This window comes from Eretmochelys imbricata, chromosome 11 (genome assembly GCF_965152235.1).
Source record: "Eretmochelys imbricata isolate rEreImb1 chromosome 11, rEreImb1.hap1, whole genome shotgun sequence".
Taxonomy (NCBI): Eukaryota; Metazoa; Chordata; order Testudines; family Cheloniidae; genus Eretmochelys; species Eretmochelys imbricata.
Genome location: NC_135582.1, coordinates 70,723,603 through 70,744,274, shown reverse-complemented (window position 1 = coordinate 70,744,274; position 20,672 = coordinate 70,723,603). Strand labels below are relative to the sequence as shown.

The 20,672-nt window shown below is 41.4% G+C and overlaps 1 protein-coding gene across 1 annotated transcript in view; it reads right to left on the bottom strand.

Annotated features, from left to right (window-relative positions):
* DRC11 (dynein regulatory complex subunit 11) overlaps positions 1–20,672 on the bottom strand; it is a 147,483-nt gene that overhangs the window by 39,827 nt on the left and 86,984 nt on the right. The window contains exons 9-11 of the mRNA XM_077829482.1: positions 15,845–15,920; positions 9,068–9,174; positions 8,726–8,833 (exon numbers count right to left, since the gene is read on the bottom strand). Of these exons, the coding sequence (XP_077685608.1) occupies positions 8,726–8,833; positions 9,068–9,174; positions 15,845–15,920 (291 nt within the window). The remainder of the gene's footprint in view (positions 1–8,725; positions 8,834–9,067; positions 9,175–15,844; positions 15,921–20,672) is intronic.

Genomic DNA, 20,672 nt, shown 5'->3' with positions numbered 1-20,672 from the left:
TCACACTGCCACCACCATTCCTCTTGATCCCGCCACCTCTCCTGTTGCTCCAGCCATCTATCCTCTCGTGTGTCCGTCCTGTCCTCTCATTCATTTTGTGCTTTCCTGGACTCTGCCATTGTCTGCCTCCACGCATTCTGCTGGGCTCTTTCAATCTGGGTGGACTGCATGAGCTCAGAGAACATTTCATTGCGAGTGTGTTTTTTTCGCCTTCTTATCTGCGCTAGCCTCTGGGACGGAGATGCTAGTTGCAGCGTTGAAACATTTGTAGCTGTGGGAGGAAAAAAAGGGAGATTAAAATTGAAAAAGACACATTGGCCATTTAAAAAGAGGGGCTGATGTTTTCGGGTTAACGTGCAGCACAAACCCAACAACCCCCCCCCACCCAATTCTCTGGGATGATCGCTTCACCCCTCCCCCCACCACGTGGCTAACAGCAGGGATGATTTCTTTTCAGCCACAGGCAAACAGCCCAGCAGGAATGGCCACCTCTGATGTCCCCTTAATAAAATTCCCCTATTTCAACCAGGTGACCGTGAATGATATCACTCTCCTGAGGATAACACAGAGAGATAAAGAATGGATGTTGCTTGAATGCCAGCAAACACCGTGACCATACGCTGCCATGCTTTCTTATGCAATGATTCCAGACTACGTGCTACTGGCCTGACGTGGTAAAGTGTCCTACCATGGAGGACGCAATAAGGCTGCCTTCCCCAGAAACCTTTTGTAAAGGCTTTGGGAGTAACTCCAGGACAGCTTCATTGAGATGTCCCTGGAGGATTTCCACCCCATCCCCAACACATTAACAGACTTTTCCAGTAGCTGTACTGGCCGCGAATGCATCCCAAGTCTTCCGGGCAAATTAATAATTAAACATACTTGCTTTTAAGCGGTGTATTATATTTACAAAAGTACACTCACCAGAGGTGCCTTCTCTGCCTTCAAGGTCCGGGAGCCCAGGTTGGAAGGGTGTTGGCTCCAGGGTGATAAACAGTTCCTGGCTGTTGGGGAGAATGGTTTCTCCACTTGCCTGGTGTGCGCTCTCTTCAACCTCCCCCTCCTCATCATTTTCCTCGTCCCCCAAATCCTCATCCCTGTTGCGTGAGACTCCCTTGCAGGAGTCCACGTACAGTTGTGGGGTAGTTGTAGGGGCACCCCCTAGAATTGCATGCAGCTCATCATAGAAGGGGCATGTCTGGGGCTCTGACCCCGAGCGGGTGTTTGCCTCTTGGGTTTTTTGGTAGGTGTGCCTGAGCTCCTTAAGTTTCACGCGGCACTGCTGCGGGTCCCTGTGATAGCCTCTGTCCTTCATGCCCTTGGAGATTTTTTCAAATATTTTGGCATTTTGTCTTTTGGAATGGAGTTCTGATAGCATGGATTCATCTCCCCATATAGCGATCAAATCCAGTACCTCCCATTCGGTCCATGCTGGAGCTCTTTTACGATTCCATGGTCATCTCTGCTGATGAGCTCTGCGTGGTCACGCCATGGTGGCCAAACAGGAAATGAAATTCAAAAGTTTGCGGGGCTTTTCCTGTGTATCTGGCCAGTGCATCTGAGTTTAGAGTCCTGTCCAGAGCGGTCACAATGGAGCACTGTGGGATGGCTCCCAGAGGCCAATACCGTTGATTTGCGTCCACACTAACCCAAATTTGACCCTGTGATGTCTATTTCTGCACTAATCCCCTCATCAGGGAGGAGTACAGAAATCAATTTTAAGAGCCCATTAAGTCGACAAAAATGGCTTTGTTGTATGGATGGGTGCAGGGTTAAATCAATCTGATGCTGCTAAATTCAACCTAAACTCGTAGTGTAGACCAGGGCTAAGTGACTTGCCTAAGGTCCCATAGGATGGCTGTGGTTGAGCCAGGAATTGAATCCAAGTCTCCTGAGTCCCAGACTAGTGCCCTAACCAGTAAACTCCTTCCTGCCTCCTCTTTGTAATGCCTCAGGGAAGAAGTAGCATGAGGTCAGGATAACTAGAGCAGGTCTTCTCTTGGGATTTTCTCCACAGTAACTGAAGCATTATGAGAAGACTACATATTGTGCAAATGGCTTCCTCACAAATTGCAAAACCCCATGGAAAACAAATAAACACAAGTATGGGAATCATATATGCTAGCACTCTCCATAGTCATTAGAAGTCACTAGACACAAATATACTTATCAACATAACAATTAACTAAGGACAGCACTTGGTTAATCCATGTGTGTAACACACAGTGAAGTTAGAGCTTGCTGTAGTAGGCCCAGTCCAGCAAAGCACTGAAGCATCAATGTGATTAGTCATGTTGAGGTCAATGAGACTACTCCACACATTTAAAGTCAGGCATGAGCTTAAACGATTAGTTTCCTCAACCCTTGGGAAGAAGAGACTATATAACCTCCTACTCATGCATTTATTTATTATTTTATTGAATTATTCACAAACCCTTATGCAGCACTCCAGTTTAAAAAATAATCCTATCTAGCTATCTGGAAAATGTTGTTGTTCCCGAAATAAATCAACAATGACTAGAAATGAATCTGTTATAACTTTCCAAAGACCGGATCATACTTTAGACAATCTGCTGCTCATATCATCTGTTATTGTTCATAATACAATGTAAATAATCTAGATGTACCCAGAGCTATATAGTTAAGAGACAACTGGAGAAAGCTAATATTTGTAATGGACCTGCATTAGAATAATACAAACATATCCAAATATGCAGAACTATACCACAGACTTATTTATGTAAATAGTCCTAGCAGTGTGTATTGTTTTATAGGACAAGGAACGTTATGCAAACATCTTTAGTGACGGCGTCAGAAAAGTATGTATCACACTGTAGTAGCAACTGGGAGATTGTGGAGATACTGGCTATAGTGGGTTATTGCCAGTGCTTCTCTAGCATTGTTTCTTTGTATTTTTTAGGAAATTGGAAGAAATTATAACATCATGGGCACTTATTGGGAAGACAAGATGATTTTTTTTCTTTATAAAGACACTGAACATATGCTGAATTTATTGGCCAACTAGTAACTTTTTCAGGGCATTTTCACCAGTAAACTAACTCAAAAGCTTAAAAAAAATATTTGTTTTTTGGAAAAAATGTGTTTTCCTAATTAACATCACTGTTTCTGGGAAATCTGGCAAGAGAAAATCTGATAAGAGAAAATGTGAATTTTAGACTGTGGCTTTCCTACAAAATATATCTTATTGACAGCTGCTTTTACTGTATAGTAAATGCAAACAGGCTAATCAGTTATGAAAACCTATTTGATTTTACCTTTAAATGTGTCCATCTATTCCATCCCCTAACCACTTTGTAGGTGTCCCATTTATTCATGGTTATTTTCCACTTTCTTGCATATCCTTTACTGTATAATAAAACTGCATTTAGTTCTGGCTGATCTAATGGTGCCTCATCTCCATTCCTAAGTGGGGTGCGCTCAGGGTCTTGTCTCTTTAATGTGTGATCACTAACCGGGTTATGAACAGTTCAGGTGTTGCTGTAAGCATACACAGAATCAGTCTGCAGCAGGATTCTAGAGCACAAGATGGAGGAGATCTTAATAGAGACACTTTCCCTCCAAGTCAAAGTTGCATTGGCCACTTCCCCTTCATTTGCAATTGTACAACGTACCTGTGGAAGGTACATCAATTGCTTATGTGGACAAGTAGCATGGAGAAAGTACTTCCTGCATTTTTTTTAGCTCTCTTTTAAGTGCAGTTCAGGGCCTGGAAGAGAGGGGAGCATCACCATGTAACCAGCTCTCTCTGAACCATTTGCAAGTGTTTTATGGACTGCAATTGATCCCTAGATGGCAGGTGAAGAAGCCTTTTCTTCTCATGGAGGGCAGCATGGCAGCATGCTCACTAGCATATTTGTACCATGTCATATTATGCTAACTCACAGGCGACATTAGAGAAGAAGGCAACTTTTTAAAAATGATAGAAGCAGATTCTGAAAGTAATTACAGCAGCTAATGTATCTCCTTTACAGATTGCAAATGATACAGCAATGGCCTTGTGCTACTGCACATTTTCGTAAGTAGTGCAGGGAAATATCTTCACAGCTCTGTACCTAAGCACTGAGTATCCTAAGGCTATGTCTACACTGCCCCGCAGTTCAGACTACGGGGTTGTGCACCAAAGTGCTGTAATTCCCTTGTGTAGATGCTGCCGGTGCGAACTGAAAGGTTCCTAGTTTATACAAGGTAGTCCTGTCTGAAGGAGGATTACATTAACGGGAACTATGAACTTTTTAGTTCATGCCCACGATGACCACACTGGGCAGTTACAGTGCAGCACTTTGGTGTGCACTGCTGTTCACACCCCTATAGTCCGAACTGCAAGGCAATGTAGACAAGCCCTTAGATGTATCTCCAGTCTCTCCGGCTAATGCTACTGTGGTATGTTGCCACCCAATGTGTTATGTCAGAGATCAATTATGAAACCCTTTTATATTAGAAATATGATACAAGTAACACATACACACACAATCTGAGCCATTTTCTTTCCTCAAAGTTTACAGTAGTTTCTTGCTCATTTTTCCTGATCTTTGTTCAATGAATTTGTGACAAATGTTTACAGTATTGGTAAGAATTGACTAACAGTGCCTAGAGAACATGACTTGTGAGGCATAAATGCCCATGAAATAAGAAAACCAAGGGGAGAAGGCAAAGCCAGGACTTGTGTATGCAGCAAGTGTGCTATGTTGGTATAGAGGGCCAGATTCTGATACCCTTACTTGCACTGAATAGCACCTTCTTCCACGGTAGTCCCAATTTCTAAACCTTGCCACTTTTTCTTACACAATATCTCTAAAATCCTGCTTTTCTTTTCTGCCCATGCAGCCAAAGCCCTCATTATTACCACAACTTCCTCTTTTCTGGGCTTGACTGGCACACCTCAAGTCTATTTAGTATGGGTTTTCAATAAGTCACTTCTGTACTTCTGAAAATTTTACCCCTTGTTAAGGTCTTCAGATTACTAGGGCAGCTACGTAGGATGGGGCTATTAGAATCCTAATAATGTTGACTCTTGCCTTTGCTCTACCAGCGTTCCCAGCCTGCACCATCCACCAGTCAGCTTTTCTCTCAAACATCTCCATGGCTTCTCCCATGCTGCCCCATATGCATGGGGCAAATTCCCTGATAAAGTTAAAACAGCCAGTATCTTCCTTTAAATCCATCCTTAAAACTCACCTCTGCCCTGCTGCTTACAAACCTAGTCTGCTCACCATGGCTGCACAGATGACAAGGTGCAACTGTGCCTTTTTTCCACCTCCCCACCTCTACAGCCAATTAAAGAAACCCAACCCTCAATCCGTTTGACTATCAAGCTGGATCAATTGTTCAAAAGATTAATTTGCTTGAATGTTGCATTCTCATCTCTATCCTCCACCTGTTGGTGTGTCTAGATTGTAAGCCCTTCAGGGGCTCAGGAATGATCTCTCTTCAGTGTTTGTACAGCACTCCGCACAATGGGGCCCGCAATCCTGATGAGAGCTTTTGGGTATTACTTTAGTATAAATATTTAACAGTAATAAAATACTTTCATGGGACTGCTTATGCAGTAAGGCGCTGTTTAGCCTGAGAAGGGTATCTGGGTCTGGCCCAGAATAAGAGGTGATTTGGCTTCTTACCCATCAGGCCCAGCTGATTGATGTATTTTCCTCACAGCCTAATGGCTAATATTCCAAAATCTAATCCACCTGCTCTTTGTCTGTGAGGCAGCGGGTGAATATTTAGGTTCCTTCTAGAACTATTGGGCCAAATGAAACCCTGGTGTAACTCCACAGAAGGGATAAAATAGCCTGTTATCTTCTGGGGGAATGTAAGTGATTTTTGCTCATTTTTCTTTTAGAATGCTAAATGGTATTTAAAAGTCTTGAAATCAATGGCAAGGCTCTGCTTAGAGGTAAACTGTGTGAACTAAGAGGGCTGACAGCTTCCTTCTGGATTTTAATGGGATGTCTGAAAGAATCAAACTTTTAAAATCCAAGGTCATATTTAAGGGCACCTTTGCTGGAATGGGAAAAAAAATATATGCAGCTAAACAGTTTGACAGTGAGAAACAGTCCATTTCCTTACAGTGGCCTTCCCAAGAGTTCAATCTCAATGGTGCTTACACATCTCAGCACATGTAAAGCTGAGCTGCCTCAGAAAAGGGAATTCTGGGAATGATCTATGGCAGGAGTTTTTCCTGATGGATTGAGAGCTTTTCTTTTTCTAATTCTTTGCATTTTTTTTAACCTCTGACTACTTATTCTAATATGCCACTACAGAGACTGCAATGGGGCTTTCGACCTGCACATCAATTCCTAGTGTGTCTATTCCCTAGTGCCAAAGAGGAATAGCGCTAAGATTGGTGGGCTTGCAGTGAATGGTAGTTGTAAAGCAAATAGAAAAAAATCTTTCTAAAAGCTGCAGTAAGAATTCTCAAGAAATATGGCCTCACAAAAATGGAGCGTGCCCCAACAAAAGAACATGAACTCTGCTTTTCAGTATTCAGCTTGACAGTTATTATACTCCCTGCCAACTTCCCACTGGTAACTGGACATAGAAACTAGGGTCTGTTTCTATAGGAGTTGTCTTGGGAATGCTGTTTGCAAGGCAGGTTAACCCCCATTGAAAAATTTGTTTTATGTCTGGCATCACTTAGTCTTCACTGGCACCATGAAATCTACAAACATTCCCTAGTTTGTATCACCTGCTTCAGAGGCCCTGGCTCCTCTAGGAAAAGGACTGGATGGGTCTGCCAACACTGGCTCTTGATCAAAAAGAAGGGTTACTACTGAATAATTAAGTACTCTTCATCAGCAAGTTGGCAATCTGCTTCCTAACTGCTCCTAGTCTACATTATGCCAATTTCAGAAATCCAAATTCTCAAAAATCCAGTGTAAGGTCCATATGCTTCACTACAGTGACTCAGTGTGTATGAACTGTGGGATATTGTGTACACAAATGAGAACTGAGGTGTCTTAATTGCCGTGTATCCATGCAACTATCCATTTTGTGTGCTGAGTTACTTTAACTGCACGTGCATTTTTGTGCATTGCCTTCCTTCTCTCCAAAGTTACCCCGGCATTTTTTAAATTGGGTCCATATAGTATTCATATATCAATTTTCAAAGATGCCTCAACCTAGCTTTATTAAATTGCCCTTGTAATTTTTTTTGTCAGGTGCAAAGAGCATTCTAAATTTCTAAAAGGGCTGGGATCTAAGTAGAAGTGCTGCCGATAAAGGTATTGGCATGCCCAAACAATTCCAAGAGTGAAACTTCAGCACAAGATTAGGGTTTGTTATTTGCCTTTAGCATTTTAAATTGAAGTGCTGATTCCATCTGTAAATGCTGAATGCCTGTTGTACAAATGTTATCTGGAATTTAAATTCTTGGGTAAAATAAAAGTGCGCATGCAATTCAAAGGAACATGTAATTGTGAAGTTCTCTGCATGCTGTAATGCTGTGAACTACATGTAAACACTATATGTCAGCACTCAAGTTGTACTAGAACATTTCAGAATGCTGTTCTGGTACTTTTTTAGGAGCTGGAATGGTGTTCTGGCACTTCCCTTGGATCTGGGCCAGGCATTCCCTTCTCAGCTGCAGCATGTCAGGCCATCAAGTGCCATTGGCAGGCCCAAACAGGGGGTGCTGGACAGTGGGTCAGCAGAAGGAGCTGGGGACACTACAGCCAGGAGCGGGCAGAGGAGCATAGAGGTGAGGTGGGAGATGTTGGGAGCCGAGTATCAGGGCTACTCAGACAGCAGAACCCACCACGGGGAGCAGGAGTCAGGCACAGCTAGGAGAGGTGGGGGGCAGGACAACTGCAGGGAATCAATCTCCTGCTTCACTGGACCTGGACCTCTCCTAGCTCCTCTACTGCCTTCCTCCTAGCTCCCCCGCTCCCTCCTGGGGCCTCCCACTGCCCTGCATTCCAACCATTCGTTTTTTAGGACTCCAGTACTGCTATATTTGCTGCATTTTAATGGGTCAAATACACTAAAGTAATTTATGCCGCTAACATACTTCCTTTTCCTAAATAAATTTGGTTTAAATTCTCCAATGGTTAGCAGAATACATTTAAATAATATTTACTGAAATGCACACATTTGTGTGTCAGTCACTTCAGATACTTGACTGATTAGACCAAGATTTCCAAAAGTGACTAGTGATTTTGGTTGTCTTCGTTTTTGGGTGTCCATTTGGAGACAACTTAAAGGGACCTGCTTTCTGAATGGAGGATACTCAGTCCATGGAAAATCTACTAGCTCCCAGTCCCATGCCTTAATTACAAGACCATCATATTAATCTGGATCAAGCAGGCTCAGAATATATGGTCTGATTTTCAAAAGTTCAGAGCACCCTCCATTTCCGTTGGCTTCAGGTGGAGCTGTGGTTTCAGAGTACTCTTGAAAATCAGATCAATATTGTGGGGTTGTTCCCTGAGAATGGTTTGCCTGGTCCTAAAACGTAAAATAAAATAGAAAGTGTAAGGGTTGGTCAGCACTGAAATCTAAAAAAAAACTACAAAGAACACAAAACAAAACAAAACTGCCTAAGAAATCAGCTTACATGTGAGGTGGTTTTGACCTCTTGTGACCTAAGATTCACCAAACACTCACAGAGGGAGTTTCACTATCGACTTTAATGGGGGTAGGAGATCTTCCTTGGTATTTAGGGGCAGCGAATTGTGATGCATGCTGGCTTCCCCTCCCTTGCTGCACTCACCTTCTTTCCACCTTTTTTCCCCTTTGTCCCCTTTTTCCGTTTTTTGTCCTTCTCTCTGTCCACTGCCAGTTTCAGATTCTTCAGTTCCTGTCGCATCAGCTCATCAACCTATTCAGACAGACACAAGGTTAAATTTTTTTCTTCGTTTTTCCATGCTGGAGCCATGCAACCAAAATCACTCTGAGGACAAATATTCAGCGAAACATTTAAGGAAAAGAATGGACAGGGCAGCTCCAAATTGGATCCAAGGTCTAGATGTCAGGGCCAGTTCTTACAGCCACAGGGAAAGCCATGCCAGCAAGAACCATTCTTATAAATGTCTTGTTATTATTGTAAGCACACCTGCACTCTGATCTCCTCCTCCACTTCTTTCCGCTTCTCCTCTTTGATCAATTCTGGGTCATACTCCTGGGGGAAATTCCATTGCTCATCTCTGTTCTGCCAAACGTCTGTTATCCAAAAGCAAAGAAAGGGGGCAAAAAGTTATAGAAGACATTGCTTTTCTAGCTGTTGTTGAAAAAACCAGGATGGTTGAAATTATTATTAATTATATAAAAAGAAAAGGAGTACTTGTGGCACCTTAGAGACTAACAAATTTATTTGAGCATAAGCTTTCGTGAACTACGGCTCACTTCATCGGAACTTAATTATATGTATGCTAGAGACCCCAAGCAAGATCAGAGCACTATTGTGCTAGGCTCTGAGATACTCAAGGTTAACCTTCTTTGCCTTGTACTGTAGTTCGGTATTGGATTTCAGGGGGATAGTAATGGATATTGAGATTATTACTTATAGGTTGCAAGTCCTAATCCCTAGAGCTTATGTTTTTCACTTGCAACCTTAAGGAGTAATGATATAAAATGAGTTCGACCATGTCACTTTACTTTGGAATCCCTCCACTGACTCCCTCTTGCTTACTGTATCAAGTTTTAAAATGTAGCCTGGGAAAGTCACTAAAATAGCTCCTACCCAAGGAGCATACAGTCTAAAAGACTGACACAGAAAAGATAAGACAAGTTGGGGGACCAGAGGCACAGGTTAATCTAAAACGTTAACTCCTCATCATCCTCATTCTTCCTTGCCCAGTTATATAATACAATGCTGTATTAAATACAATAGAATGTGAGGGCATTTGACTGATGTGGGATAATATTTTTGCCTCACAGAAGAAGTGAGTCTTGGGAGTAATTTGAATGAAGATGAGGTGTGGGCCTGGACCACTGGCTTGGGAAGCCATTCCACACATAAGGGACCTCATAGAAGAAGGCATGAAGATGGGAGTGTGTGATGGAGGGGGCAGTGAGGCTGGCATCATTTGTGGGACAAAGGGGAACAAGATGAAAATTGGATCCAGCACATACAGGTGCAGCAGAGCTGGGCAGAACTTTGAAGGTGAGGGCAAGAAGTTTGAACTTTATATAGTAGGCAAGGGGGAGGCGGTGGAGGGATTCCAAAAAAGAGTCATGTAGTCCAACTGACATTACATCACTACTTTTTAATGTTGCATGTGTCAAACACAAGCAATAAGCAGACTACATTTGAGGGAAGGAAAGTGAGAAGTGCAAGTCTATGGCAAAATTTCTGTTTATGATAAAGTATCTAATGATTTTACTTTGTGAATATTTTTATTTTGAATAAAAATATGAATATTTTTGTTTTCCAGAAAAGTAAACTGAAATTTGGAAAGCCCTATATTTGTTTGAATTCTGTGGTATTAACGAAGGAGACACATTAGCAAGCGAAACTGCTTATCTCGTCTTTCAATAGATCGAATTAATTTTAAAAGGACAACTCCATACCTCGAGTTTCCCTACATTCCAAATCCTGGTAGTATCTTTATAATGACAGCTTATCTCCAGCAGTATGCACTGATTCAGTTTCCAGATGATTTAAAATTACAGTTTTCTACCTTAAAACATAGACTCCTTTATGAAGCTGTTTTTCATGGACTACTCTTTTCACTACCCTCTGCAGTGTCTAAGACACTATAAACTGAGAAAGATATTCATAGCACCGACAGGCAATCATGCAAGATTTAGTCTAGTTAATATACACGCTGCTATCTACTGCTTCTGAGAATTCTCTTGGATTCCAATTATGTGCAAAGTTTGTGTGGTTTTACACATAGGGAATAGTTTTTGCAGATGAAGAGTCCTAATTTTATAACTAAAAATGGTAACGATTAAGGAGGACAGTGGATTTTTGGTAATAAGGAAAGGAACACAAAGGTATAGACGTCAATTTCTTTAAATGACTCCAGGCATGTCAAATAACATGACAGATGCCACATAATATTTCAACGGGAAAGGTTGACTTGCCCTAGTTAGAAGGCACGTCCCCCAGGGTTACCCTAGTTTGGAATTTCAGCCTTGGGGAAAGGGGATATTACATAGAAGAGATGTGAATTTTTAAACACTTTCCTGGCTGGGTCAACAGGTTGCAAGTGCTATGTTTTCACAGGAGCATTAAGCTTTAGGTATTTATTTTTCATAGACTGAGCCACACTTTTTATTTTATTTTCATAATTGTTTGTCATTCTGTGCATGGATTAGTGGGTAATAGGCAGTCCGGACAAATCAGTGACAGCCTCCTTCTTGCATCTTAGCCAATAGGCTTTATTGATATTACTTGGCAACTGGCTCACTGAGGACTAAATTAGTCACTAGGTTAGAGGTCTCTAATTTTAGAAGATAGATCAGTAGCTTGTAGATATTAGATGCTATGTTATTTTTTTCTAGATCAAAAAATGTTTCTCAGTTCTTTTTAAAGCAAGGTCGGAAGGTTAAGGACATTCTGTTTTCACTGAGTGGTCAAAAGTGCACAGTGTTCAATTACATATAGGGCCATTTACCTATGGGAGTGTGTGCATGTTTTTGTGACATGCAGTTGAATCACCTTCTTTTGCAATGCATATAGCTTTCTCGAGATTCATCCTTTTTCTCTGTCTTTATATGGCTGCTAGCAGGCTGCCCTTTGGGCTAACACGGCTGTCAGCATCAGCAGTTACAGTGCACTTGCTCAGACTCAGAAAACTTAGCCTTTTTAATGTACAAAACATTATTTAGTGTTAATATTTTCATTGCAGAGAGCAGCCAGTGATCAATACAGGGGGATGCTTAATCGTCACACTCTTATGGAAACGTTTAACTGCTTGGGGACAGGGTTTGAGATCTTTCAACGTAAGATAAACATGAAGTCATGTCACCACAGCTTACAGCACTGTCAAACATATAGGAAGCATGGTCTAATGGTTAGAGGCCTGGGATGGGATGGGCTATAGGAGACCCAGAGTCAATCCTGCTCCGCCACAAACATCCTGTGTGACCCTGGGCAAATCATTTAGCCTGTAAAATGAAGGTACAAGCCCTGCCCCACAAGGTCTCGTGAGGATAAATACATTAAGAATATGAGGTGCTCAGTGAGAGGGGCCACATAAGTACCTTTAGTAGGTAGAATATCACAAGAACAAATTATTGCTTGTGCCACAATTGAAGTTGTGCAAGCAGTACATTCACGGTGTTCTGGACGAGGTTGCTTTCCTCTTACTACAGCATAAGGGGAGATTGCATATATACATGTTGTGTGTGTGTGTGTGTGTAAAATGTGTTTTAAGTGGCTATCACTTACAGTTAAGGTTCCCTAAACGTTTCCATTGTAGGCATCTGCTTTTGGTCACTCAGAATAATGCTTACTTATTAGATTGAAATTTTCTAGGCTTATTCACTGCTAAAGGTGAGTTTTCTTCAAAATGTCTATAAACTATAGTCAAGCACTTTCAAGCAAGGGGAGAGTGAAAAAAAATCCAATATTAAAATATTATGGCCTTTTCAGAGTCACTCTACCATCTATCTGATTTGATTCTTGAGATTTTGAAAAATTGCGCTTCACACGTGAGCAGTACATTTTTGGCTAGTAGTAATTTAAATGAGAATTGCAGAGCATACTAAGTGAAGGTAGAGTACATTATGCATATCTGTAGAAGGATATAGCTAGGTAATAAACTATACTGAATCATAGAATAGATCGTAGGACTGGAAGGGACCTCAAGAGGTCATTTAGTCCAGGCCCCTGCACTCATGGCAGGACTAAATATTATCTAGACCATCCCCGACAGGCGTTTGTGAAGGTTAGTTGTAAGTGAGGTGGGGGATGTGCAGTTTGTAGAAATTAATAATTTATTAAAAAGCAGTGAAATGTGTGTGATAATACCCAGAATATTGGTTCAGATAGTCTCAATCCACAAGTGCACAGATAAAAGAAGTGAGGCAAAGCTGAACAGCTCTGGATACTTTCCTGTGAATACGTTCATCTTGGACATACCCATTGCTATCCTTTGAATCTCATTGGAGTTACTGTTCCCTCTCTAAGGATTTCTGGATGTGCTAAATATTGGTTAAATCTGAATCCCCGGCTGTAGTTTCAATTTACCCCAAATGGATTCTAGCAGTGTCTCTTGCCTACACAAGCTCACTGTTAAGTGCTCCTGGAGATATTTTCAGTGCATAGTGTAGTCACAATGTGTCATATAATTTATCAAGACTCTAAACCTACATATTTGGAGCCCCTACAAGTGTATCCTGTTAGGGAGGATTTAAGAAGGAACATACCTTGGCTACATATACAATTTATGGCAACATGTACACATCTGTTTTTAGTTACACTTTTGACAATTAACTTGCCCCATCAGCTCTCAAGCAGAAGTAATAATAAATGGACATTTTTTTGAAAGGGCTAGCTGTGAGATTTGGGAAGTCTCTCTCCCCACATCCCATCCATATCACGGAGTCAGTACTCTTAATCCAACCATGCATATTAACGTAAATATTTTAAATGATTTAACTCCTCCCTCACCTCTCCAATGATGTACACACCACTTACAAATATATGTGAATGGAGCATGCCGTTTTGTATTTCTGCCTTTTACACTTGTAGCTGAGGAATTTTTTCAGTACAGCTGTAGACAATCAATATACACAATTTCTGGGGGATTAACAAGTAGTATTTGGGGCAGCATGGAGCTGTGTTGTCCCAGAAGGAGTGCCAGGACACCTTTTGGCCCTCAGGGGTCATTAAGGGAGTACTGCGTATGCTCCCCAACAAGCCTGGCAGGCAGTGCTAGCCAGCGTGGAGCCATCCCATCTTCTCCCTGCCCCCTATGCAGAGGCTGGTGTCGGCAGTGCTGCTAGCCCTGAGTGCAAGGAGTCCCATTGTTGTTGCAGGATGGGGAGGCACTGCTTGTGCCCTCTGCCTCCATTTTGTGCCTATGCAAGGACAAGACCCAGAGTGGCCCCAAACATGCTTAGCAGCACACATGAGACATTCCTTGCAAGTTAAGGAGCAATTTCTTCTGTTCTCACATCTGTGAATCTCGTGTTGATTTCAGTGGGAGCTGTATGTGTGTATTCAAGGGCTTTGAGCCCTCCTTTGAGTCTTACCATGAAACAACTCTCTGTGATTTATAATTTACAAAAGAAATTCCATGAGTTAACAAGGTAGAGGCTGGGCAGTACTCTGCTGATTACAACTAATTTTCAAATTGATAACTTGCTTTTCCCACAGCTGACCTGAGGCAACTCAATGTGAATGACTGCATAACAACAAAGGATTTCAGGCGAGGAATTTAGCAAGTCACTTAACACTGACTGTAGAGTGTTAAGAAGAAGAGATTAAAAAAAAAAAAACTTTCGCATGAGGAGCATAGGCATGGAAGTAGTGACAGCGAAACTCAAAACCTTTACTTCAGAGTTTGGTCTCAAGCTTTCCAAGGTCAGATACTTGTAGCTTATTTGCACGTTTGAGGCCTTACACTATGGCTCATGAACCATACTTCCAATTCAGCCTCTTACCTCAAGAGACTCTTGATCGTCCTGGTTGGGGAGTACTGGGGTATGTCTGCAAAGCAAAGAAAAACCTGCACCTGTCCCACGCTCACTGGGCTTGGGCTGCACGGCTGTTTCATTGCTGTGTAGACTTCTTGTCTTGGGCTGGTGCCCAGGCTCTAGGGACCTGTGGGTTGGGAGTGTCCCAAAGCCTGGGTCTAACCCGAGCCCAGAAGTCTATGCAGCAATGAAACAGCCCTGCAGCGCAAGCCCCGTGAGCCTGAGTTGGCTGGCCAGCCACGGGTTTTTCTTTGCTGTGTAAACAGACCCTTGCTAGCTCCTTTGAGTAGTTAGGGTATGGATTGCAGAGCTTTGGATAGGGAAGAGGGGAAAAGGGGACAAGTGTGGAGGATGGGGTAGAACAGAGCTGGCTGAAAATTTTCGAAAAATACCGGAAAATTTCAAACTCTCTTTTTTATCAAAAATGCTGCTGAAATTTTTCATTTACCAAAAGCTGAGTTTTCTGTAAACAACAAAATGGGATGTCTGTTTGAATAATGGTTTTGACTTAAAAAAAGTTGCAAAAAATCTTTGCAGGAAGCACAAACATTCAAATCAACTGCTTTTTGGACAAAAATCTCCATTTTGAAAAGCTCTCTTTCTAGAACCAGTCTTTTCATTCAGAAAATGCTGACCAACTCTAGTGTGGAAGAGTGTGTATCAACAGCCTTGTCAGTGAATGAGAGGGCAAAGAGGGTAAGAAATTTAAGGAATGTGGCTGTAAGCTCAACTGCTAGATAGGGCTTTCCATTTAGTGACCAGTCAGTACTATATATAAGCACAGATGACTTTTCTGAAATAAAAATAACAAAAAATTAAAGCACTTACAGAAGCACTACAAATACTTTGGGCCAGATTCTGCCACCTTTCCTTGCACTGAGTAGCACTTCGCTTTAATAACTGTCCCCTTGAATTCAAAGCATCTAGTCACAGAGTATGGCCCTGATATTGCACCTATTGTGAGAGCAACTGCTTTGATTGCATATTGTCAGCTATATGATCGGAGCCAAAGTCTTGTAAGGGTACTGGAATCTGGTCCTTGCCTTATGATATCCTAATGTTACCAGAAAGGTCAAAAATAAATTACAGGGGCAGGAGGAATCTCCTTCCAAATTTTACTTTGTCTAAAGCTTGCACTTCTGTAATGTTCCATACTTTAGTTTGATGTGACATGGATGGCATCCAATCTAAGTTTAATTAGAGAATGCTCCAACTATGATAATTATCTCCCTCTACTGACCTTTGTATCGGTTGTTTCCTTCCTCCATTATAGGGAGGAAATTACTAGGAGCCATTTTCCATCCCTCCTCTTCTTCCTGTGTGAAGAAAATATAGAATATCATTGTATTAATCACGAGATAGAGAGCCATTAAAAACACAGGGTGACAGTATAATGAAAAATGGGGTCACGTGTTGTTTTAATTCATAAGTGATTATCAAAAAGTTATTTGGTGAAAATTTGTTGGATAAGACCCCTGAACTAAATCATATTTTTCAAGCTGATCATATGGTTGAACTTCCTCCACAGAGATTGGGGCAGTTCATGTTCAAAACCAGTTGGGTCACACTAATTTAAAAGTTGTTAAACTACCTTGCTTTTGTAGTGTAGATGGGACCTTCGAGCATGGCAATCTATTTACCTTCCAATCATTTTTCTTCTTCACAATGTGCTAAGCACTTTGGTGTCATGAAATAAGGATTGTTTTTAAGCAATTAGAGGATTATTGTTTGAGGAAAAAAATGGGTTTTGAGAAGAGAAGTGTGCTGTGAAGGATCACAAAGTATATTGCAGGTACAGGGAATATGGCCTGGGAGATGGCATGGAGGTGATTTTGGGGCAAAAGAAGAAAGGAGGCATGAAAGAATTTTAATCAGTAGAGTGCATGACTTGACAAGGAGGTGGTGAGGACTGGCTGGAGGGGTATGCTGAAGAATAATGCAAGCAAGAGGATTCAAGGGTGGAACTCAAATTCTCTGCTGCTTCTGCTGCACTCCCACCTTCTGCAGGGGCTGAGATTTCTGGGGCCCATATCTGGATCTCCTGCAGTATGCGATATACTGCATTTAGACTATCAGGCCAGCCCTGTTGCATTGCTTTTAATTTTTTAAGTCAAACTTTTTACACAAAACGACATGTAGATGATTAGAAGTTGCATTTATAACAGACATACATTTATATTTTGTTCATGACACAAATATTGCTGTGAAGCGTGAAAACTCAATCGCTCCCCATTAATTTATTTAGCCAGTGAACATCATAGTGCATGTATATTCATTATTTCTTTTATCCTTAGGAATAAGCAAAGCAGTCATTTTGATGGCTAACGTCACTGATTTTATACGTTGAAGTAAAGAGCATTTCTATGCCAATACAGTTCAAATATACAACATATTGAAATAGATTTTTTTTTCAAAATAATTCAGTATATAGAGAACAGCTCCAATAAATATGGGCCTAAATTCTACATTAGCAGTCAGTGTTTTTCATACAGTGTTAGAAAGATAAAGGAATTCTTTTCTTGATATTTTCCCTACATTCAGATGATAGAATAGCTGAGTCAGTGTAGTGTGAACTGTGGTGGGGCACCTTGAACTGATAATACCAGTTTTAATCCAGCCACAGATATGGGGGTAACAGCTGGATGAACACTAAGCATGTGTTTGAATCTTTCCACAGACTGATCTGCATTCGGAAATCCACACTTCGAGGCTGTGAAGAATCTGAATTGATATCCACAGTGCTGTTTGGCTACATTTGCCTGGTCACAGTGAAGAGGTTCTGCCTGTGGATCTCCTTGATGGCAGAATGTTGCTTTAAACTCAATATGGCTGGATGAAATTTGCAGAGAGACCACCACCATATTTATGTCTTACAAGCAGGGGTCAGTACACAGTATATTACTATATTAAATAGTTCCAAATGGTTCAACATATGTCTTGAAAAGTCGCAGAAATAAAAGGCTTGTGAAGAGAGATTATATTGTGCTAGGTTTCTGTTATTTCTTTCTTAGTACCCAATGGGAAATCACATCAACACTTAACAGGGAAGAAAATGAAGTTACTTTGATATCAAATGCATATTTCTAAAGATCACTATCAGACTTAAGGAATATTTAAATCTCCTTCTGGGATCATAATGTTGTTTTCTTAAAAAACTGAACTAGGAACAAGGCCTTGTTTGACTGCGTCACTATGACTTATAGCCTACGCTTATTTTAACAAGGTCCTTCTGTTAGAACTTTTCAGAATACTTCTGAACCATTCCAAGATGATTTTTTTTCAGTATTACAAGCAGGGAATAATGTTCTCTTTGTTCTATCTCAATGAGCCACAGAACACCTGATAATAATGGCCTTGATTATTACTTTACAGAGGCTGGGGCATCAGAAGAGAGGAGAGCTACAAAAAATTATAAAGCCCCCATAGTTCTGTACTGTTGTTTCTTCACAGATCTTCAAAATTTCATACCAAGACTCAACTAGAGCTGTGAGAGGACAGTGACACATTTTTGGTATTGCTGTTTATCTACTGAGGGATACAAAGCAATCACCTTACCTCATGAAAGACTGGAAAGTTGGGTTTTTAAGTCAGGGGAGTGAATTTCACTGCAATCTTTGAAGCTCAGATCTAGCTCAGAATGTTCAGTGGATCTGAAGCTATTTCCTCCTGACCTTTTCCTGGGTGACTTAAAAACTGAAGTATTGTTAGGTTACATTTTTGCAGCATGTGTGGAAGGACCCAGGACACAGACATACTAGGGCTTTGTTTTGGGAGGGCCATTTAGGAAGAATGGGGGAATTAGAAGCAAGGCCTCAGTTAGCAGTACAAGGACATATTGGTAAATGCTTCTCAGGCTGAAGGGAACTGCTTAATATCCTAGATTGCATGGCTCTGTATGATATCGTCATTTAACCAGAGTAATTCTAATAATGCCTTTAAACCCTCACTTAGGTAGAGATATACAATGACTGTTAGTTGATTCTTCTCTTAGGGCTATATTGTGTCCTGCACTGAGGGGAAGGGCAGTGCAGAGGTGCTCTGTACCAGTGTGAATCAGTGGAGGCATTCTGACTTAGTAACGCAGGATGCAGCGGGTATCCTGATAGCTCAGTAGTCCTGGAAGGAGCAGTAGGGGATGGGCCATAGATCTACCCTTCACCTATTGAAGTCTAGTACAGCTATTGAGGCTGTACTTTCCTGGTGCTTGTGTAAAATCATAGAATCATAGAATATCAGGGTTGGAAGGGACCTCAGGAGGTCATCTAGTCCAACCCCCTGCTCAAAGCAGGACCAATCCCCAACTAAATGATCCCAGCCAGGCCTTTGTCAAGCCTGATCTTTAAAACCTTGAAGGAAGGAGATTCCACCACCTCCCTAAGTAACGCATTCCAGTGCTTCACCACCCTCCTAGTGAAAAAGTTTTTCCTAATATCCAACCTAAACCTCCCCCACTACAACTTGAGACCATTACTCCTTGTTCTGTCATCTGCTACCACTGAGAACAGTCTAGATCCATCCTCTTTGGAACCCCCTTTCAGGTAGGTGGTGATGTGCAGGGGCAGAAGTTGAGGAAGGTTACTTATATCCTCTCACAGCTACTATCCCTTTGTAATTAGTTGTTCAATATGAGTCTACAAGAGTTTGAGAAAATGTACTTTTGCTGCTTCTTGCAGATAAAAACTCATTTGAAAAATTACCTCAGGTGGAGGTTATATAACATTGAAAGTTCTTCAGACCATCCACTTAGTATCTTTGACATACAAAGACAGCTACCTACAATATACTGTAAATGGATGATCCCACGTTACTGTGTCAGAATCTGATAACCTCTAAATTAGAAAGATTGACACTTATTTATTTCACTTAGTTTAGTCTCGTGGCCAGCTGTTTCTATTGTTTCAGACAGCTTGATGGACATTGCCTAAGAAACCCTAGTCTTCATTTTATGTGAGTGTCCCACAGTTAGAGCTAAACATATAACTTCTCTTCAGAAGACTTTACAGTGAGGGAATGTCTGGGCCTCAAGAGTCCCCTCCTCCTAACACTCAGTGATAATGATCACTAAAAGATTAAAGATTAATGGTATCTACAAAAAACGAAAATACTCTAGAAAGTTCACAAGCAACAAAAGTTGCTGTTACAGCAAAAGTCAAAAATTCTGATTGCGCAGCATGATTTAGAATTAAGACAATGCAGCTAAAATCCATCACAACCTTGTGGTTGGCATATCATTTGTCTGGTGTGTTCTTCCATGAACCTGCTATTGAAAAAAGCTCATTGGAGCAACAGAATCTCAACCTTTCAAAGCCTTCAGGGAGGATAGCTTTCTAGTAGTTTTGTTAGCAAAAACATAAATTTGGCCTACAAACAACTTGAGGTGAAAAGAGCTCATACTTTAGGGTCATTTTAAGTAAGTGAATTGAAAAAACATGGCCACTATCTACAGAATCGCAAAACACTGGTTTAAATTATAAAATAAATGGTTTTCAGATAGTAAATTGTACTTAAAAATTAGTCTGAAATATAAGCAAGTGTGCAGATTGGATTGGTAAAATGTTAGCTTCAGGGAGAGAGTTTGCCTGTTTCACAGTGTTTGGATACATAAGGGCAGGCAGAATGCTGGTCTTTCCACCTCTTGAGTGAAAGGGTGTTGGTGGCTAACTTTGCCCAGTAATCCATGCTCCGAAGAGGTCATGCTTGGGTGATAGCCAGCATTCTGTCATCTGCACACCAAGGGTATGTCTACACTGCAGTTAGACACCCCTGGCTAGCCCATGCCATCTGACTCAAGCTTGTGGAACTAGGATTAAGGGGCTGTTTAGTTTGTCGCATAGGTGTTTGGACTTGGACTGGAGCCTGAGCTCTGGGACCCCTCCCACCTGGCAGGATCCTAGAGCCTGGGCTCTGGCCCAAGCCTGAATGTCTACACCCAGTGCTTAATTTGTTATGAAAGAGGTGCTGGGGCTCAGCAATATTTTTACATTCATAACTGATGCAGCAAGCCCAGCAGTGCCAGGGCTATGACCTGCAAAGCCTAGAGGTCCTGAGGCTCAGTCCTGGCAAGCCCT